This window comes from Solanum verrucosum, unplaced genomic scaffold (assembly GCF_900185275.1).
Source record: "Solanum verrucosum unplaced genomic scaffold, falcon-dt-bn FXZP01000022.1, whole genome shotgun sequence".
Classification (NCBI taxonomy): Eukaryota; Viridiplantae; Streptophyta; class Magnoliopsida; order Solanales; family Solanaceae; genus Solanum; species Solanum verrucosum.
In genome coordinates, this window is record NW_026020086.1 from 3,363,535 (window position 1) to 3,369,329 (window position 5,795).

Here is a 5,795-nt window from a genome sequence, read left to right on the forward strand (position 1 = left end):
TAAAATAATTATTTTTGGGGAAATAAAGATACTAATATTTAAGAGACGAGATGATTGAAATTTATTACAAGCGTCAGACTATTATTATTGCTAAGAGACGAGATGGTTGAAATTCTTTCACCTTTGATTAAAGATCTCAAGTTTATGAACGTTGAGAATGGTAAACCATCTAATAGGGCATACTCTTTTTAGTAGGCAACTAGGCATAAATTAGAAATTTTCGTCGATTATCCCCTTTTGGACAATTATTTAATAAATGAAGCATCTGTTCATTTCTCTTTCAATTTATAGGCCTTTTAGATCGTTGTCTAAAGATTTCTTTTGATCAAACTGAAAATTTTATAAAATAATCTTAGCTTATGATCTAAATTTTGTAGATATCAAATAACAGTCTAATATTTGTTAGTCTAAAAAATTATATTTGCAAAACTTTTTTAAAATGGACAAATTCAAATAATTGCATAAGAAAGGAATATTTGTATAAATCAACCGACATACCTAGTGAGAATCTAAATTAGTCAAACCAGTGTATCATGATACCGAGTGCTTAAAGTAAAACAAAGAAGAAGTAAAAAACCTAAATATTGACCTATGTGGTTTTGTTAATGTACATAATAATAATATTGCATGTAACAATATCTACTATCTCACATCAACCGAACACAATCACATGCGTTCGATGACTATGTTCGATGCGTATATTTCTTTGAAGACGATAGAGAAATACAAATATCAAATCAATGATAGATGTACTTATAGACAAAAGGAGAGTTAGGGACGCAAAAATGTTCATTCAAATTTGAATTATTGATAGTGAACGTTGAATTTTTTTTATTTTGATTCAGTTTATCATGAAAGGACAGGGAAAAACAACAAGAGGATGTTTGTTCATTTGTATTTCAATATTGACAAGGACCGATTATTAAAAAACAAGAAGAACATATACAAAATGAAAGAATTTTTTTTGTGTGGTGTGTATATATGTGTGTGTTAAATTTAGAAGTTTTCTTTTAGAAGAAATTCAAGCAATAATGCGTTATTTGCTCCTAAATTTGATGTGTTTCAGTTACATTTCATATTTAGATATACATAATTAGATAGCATGTATCTGATATACATATATCTGGGAACCAAAATATGATAGGATTGATAATATCGAAAACTCAGGGGAAAACAAGTAATTAGCTCTTAAACTAATGAGATTTGTGTCGTCTACCCAAAAATTTTCTTATAGTCTCTCACAGAATAAGATTAGGGATGAATTTGCTTGTTTAGATATAAAATTTGTCCGTCACTTTAACGCTACCAAAGCGAGATGAGAAAGTTTTGGCCCATTACAATGGTGGGCTTCAAGCAGACTTGTGAAGAAAGTTTTGGCCCATTACAATGGTGGGCTTCAAACAGACTTGTACAAGGCCCAACAAAATATAATAGATATAGTGTTCATGGGCCATTTTACAACCCCATGTTTGAAAAATAGTCATGGAGTATCAAATTCTACGAATGGAAATCCAAGAAACGTCCTGAAATTTGAAACTTTACGATAATAGCTATTTTTTTAGTTCCATAGAGTAAGAAGTGGCAATTTGTGAATATTACCCCATAGTCATAGGGCGTGCTTCCTCAATGAACTTGGCGTTGTACAATACTAAATAAATCGAGCCAATTTATTCTAGATATTAATCATTTCAAGAAAAATAATTAGAGACACATTTATATTTTATTTTTCATGTGGTAAAGAATTGGAGCATATTTCACCTAGCTTTGTAATCCCACTTTAGTAAAAGTTGAGGAAACTAATTCTAATTTTACTTTGCTCAAAATCATAAATAGGAACAAAATTTATTTAAAATTATTTTGTCTATTTTACATAATTTTCATAATTTGGTACTATAGGACCTGTATTTTCATGTTAGAGTTTTGATATTATCTACATCAACTAATTTGCCAATAAAATTATATTTGAGAAATGCTTTGCTGTTGTCTAATAACACTTTAATTAGTTGTTGTATATACAATCTTAGATATGTAAAAGACAAAGAGTTTAACTTGTATACATCGAAGTATAAAGAATTTTGCGATGAGACTAATTGCAACAAAAATCTAATCATTAGCATTTGTTGCAATCCTAAGTCGGATCACTAGGAGAAGAAATCCTTTTGTTCAATCAGCCAAGTCATGAGTAACTTCTTTCACATAAATCGCTTTGGAATTCCAATCCTTTATTGAATGAATACACCTCAGGAAACATCAATTAAGTTTGATGGAAATGCATCTATCTGGGAAAATCTACATGCCCAAAACTTTCGACCCTTTTTTCTTTAATGTTGCTTAATAACACGTTAATGGATCATTGTAGTGATTAAGTACTATCTCAAGTATAATTGTTAATTGTACGATATTAATTAAAGAAAGAGTTTAACTTGCATACATTGAAGAATAAAGAATCTTGTGTCCCTAGCTAGTTGCCGCAAAATTTTGATCAACATTTGTTGCTATCCTAAGTCGATCGCCACTAAAAATTGCACATTAATAGCAAGTCGTCACTAGAAATTGGGCATTTTTGTTGTGGAGACTTTATATACTTGTGACAACTAAAAATCATCCTCTTGTTGAATCAACCAAGTCAGTATCTTCTTCCACAAAAATTGTTTGAGAATTTCAATCCTTTATTGAATGAATACACGTAGAGAAACCTCAATAAAGTTTGATGGAAACACAGTTAGGGAGATGGAGAAAGCTACAGGACCTAAACCTTTGACTATTCTTTCTAAAAGGAATGGTCGAAGCACCTCATGTTTTCATTTCACCATAGGGGTCGGGACCCGCACCAAAAGGAGAGGAAGTCGACTAAACATCTTAGTCATTGGCTGGAATTCACCCATGTACGAATATACGATCCTCAATTCTTGTTTACCCTTGATGATCTTGTTAGGTAAATTATGATCTCATACAATCGTACTCAGTGATCAAAACAACAATCACTTTGTGCAAGTATTGCAAAAATCAACTTTTTGTGTTGACGGATAAAAATCGATCAGTCACTAATTAAAAAGTATTTTCAACAACGAGACTATATATATTTTTTCGACCAGTTATTTCTAAAGACCGCCCTCTCTCTTAGGTTTCCCTAAAAAGGTTTTTGGTGATGACTTTTTTGTTTAATTATGATTTTGTGAGTTGATATATATTATTACTTCTCTTAAAGTCTCGAATAATCATTTAATGTTTCCAAGTCTCTTCACGGGTGTTTCATAAAATCTTTGACATGATATCATGAAACTTTAATCTAATAATTAAATAAAAGGAATATAAGAGAAACAATTTAATTTTTTACTTGTAATTAATAAAGTTATTACAACCACTATTTTCTTCTCTCCTTTTTTCTTTAATTTTTCACTAGTACCTTAATAACATAAACCTTTTTAAAAAGTACTTTATTATTCTTTTTTATTTTATTGCAAGTTGTGTTCTCATTTTCAACATCATTATGGTAGCAATTTTAAATAAATATATTCTCAAAAATCAAAACAACTAATTAGGAATATTAGTTTTTGCTAGAAACATGTGCTGGTTTGGATCATTTGGTCCTTGAGCGTCGATGTGCAATCCAAGTTCGAGTTTGGGCTACATTAATATCTCTATACCTCACAACATAGGGTAGACATATTTTATTAAAAACATCCGCACATTTTAAACAACTAAGTCATAATTTTATACTCTAATAATCAACTCTAAAATAAATAACTCCACTTATGGAATTATATTAAATATGTTATTGTTATACTTATTGTTGTTGTACCTAGAAACACACTTTTTATTGACGTACAATTTCAACAAATTTTGTTTAAAATTTCGTAGAAAAACACGTGTGTTTCTAATAGAATGATATAAATTGCATTTTTTTAATTAAAGAATTAAACCACTCCCTACCAAAAGGGGAAAAAAAATACTTTTACAATCCCAAAGAGTTGCTGAATTTCATGCTTAATTATTATGGCCATGCATTTATACTTATTTTTATTTTTTTTTAAAAAAAGAAAAATAAGTTACACCATTCTATGATGAATACTCAAAAGACATTGATTATTAAAATGTCAAAATATTTCTTAAAGATAATCAAAACTCATATATACAAGAACAAATTAAACTAAGAGAAAGAAAAATAATTTTAAGAAAAATTAAACTAAGAGAACATAAATCAATAAGAAGCTTTAATAATAAGTACATTTAACTTCATATAATAATATTACTCATATGTACATTGTTACATCTTCTTTGTACTATATAATAATTTAAAAAAAACTCCACAAGAGTAAAAAAAAAAACAAAGAAATAAAAGAAGGAATTGATCACTTCATGATTTAATTTTTTTTTTCCAAAAAAAATAAAACTACAAATTTGTTTTAGGATCATTAATCTCACAACTAGCATTATTAGCTAGATGCCTCATAACATCAACTTGAACTCTTAATGAAATAATATAATCTAGGGTTTCTTTAATTAATGAAGCATCATCCATATATTCTCCACCAGGAACAAGACTTTTAAGAACTTTTGTTCTTTTTTCCACCATTTTTTTTGCAATAATACTTGGAGAAATATTTTTTCTTGCTCTTCTTGAAATTTTGCAACTCTTTTTAATAATCTTCTTGCTTCTAATAATTCCATTTTGAGACATAGAATTATAAATTCCCATTGAAGCTTTATTGAAATTATTATTATTATCATCATTTGATCCAAGAATATTTTTTATGATGATTTTGTTTGTGTCATCTTTTGAAGCATTTTTCATGAGGGCATGGCTCCAATAAATTGTTGATTTTCTTGTTGAAGCCATTGCTATATCTGCTGATAATTTTATAGCTTTTTTTCTTTCCATTATACTCATCTTTTTCTTTGTAGCACTACATATTTGAAGACCTTTTATCCATTTCTTGAGAAATTCTTGCTTGAGTGAATTAGGATTCCTCATTTCTTGAAACTACAAAAAAAGGAAGAAGAATTTTTTTTTAGTCATGTTAGGCTTATAACTATAAAACCAATAAAAAAGAAGAATGAAATGAGTTAGAAATATCAAGATATTCTTGAAGCAAGAAAAAAAAAATCACTACAAAAAACTGAAATCAGCTATGAACTTTGTTGCTAATCTGTCGTTAAATAACTCGTAGCTACTAGAATTTTTGATAATTCGTCACTGAATAGGATTAGCAATATCAAGAGATTCTTGAAGCAAGAAAAAAAATTGAAATTAGCTAAGAACTTCATTGACAATCTGTCGTTAAATAGCTTGTAGTTACTAGAATTTTTTAATAATTCATCGTTGAACAGGATTAGCGATGAATTTTGCTGTGAATTTTCATAGCTGTGATATAAAGTCTCTCTAGTTTGATTTACATGTTATTATATGTAGACAATTTGATATTAGAACAAGAAAGATGCAATAGAAAGGAACGTCTATAAGCTAGCTACATATGATATGAACATGCAAGAAGAAAGAAAATAAACATGAACAATATATGACTATCTATTATAATGTGTAATGAAAATTTGAGTGACAAAAATGACATACCTTGGTGAATTTTCTTCTATTTATTGGACAAAATTTTCGAACAAAGAGGTCACAAAATAAGTATATAATTCTTGACGAAGCTAATATTGGAGGAACAAAAAATCAAAGAAGAAATGTGAAGAATGGGAATTTGAAGGAGAAGTTAAGTGATAAAAAAGCCAATTTATTTGTTCAAATGAAAGGGGTGGGGTGGGGAGGGGGGTAACATGGGGTGGTGGGATGG

The 5,795-nt window shown here is 28.9% G+C and overlaps 1 protein-coding gene across 1 annotated transcript; it reads right to left on the minus strand.

Moving 5' to 3' along the window:
* Positions 1-4,382: 4,382 nt before the first annotated feature.
* On the minus strand, positions 4,383-5,001 carry LOC125824542 (transcription factor IBH1-like 1). Its single transcript, XM_049503943.1, has one exon. It carries the CDS (start codon positions 4,973-4,975, stop codon positions 4,394-4,396), a length of 582 nt encoding a protein of 193 aa, XP_049359900.1. The 5' UTR covers positions 4,976-5,001; the 3' UTR covers positions 4,383-4,393.
* Positions 5,002-5,795: the final 794 nt, after the last annotated feature.

Bases quoted from the DNA above. Each gene is read 5' to 3' on its own strand.
- LOC125824542 (XM_049503943.1), bottom strand. From the start codon at position 4,975: ATGAGGAATCCTAATTCACTCAAGCAAGAATTTCTCAAGAAATGGATA.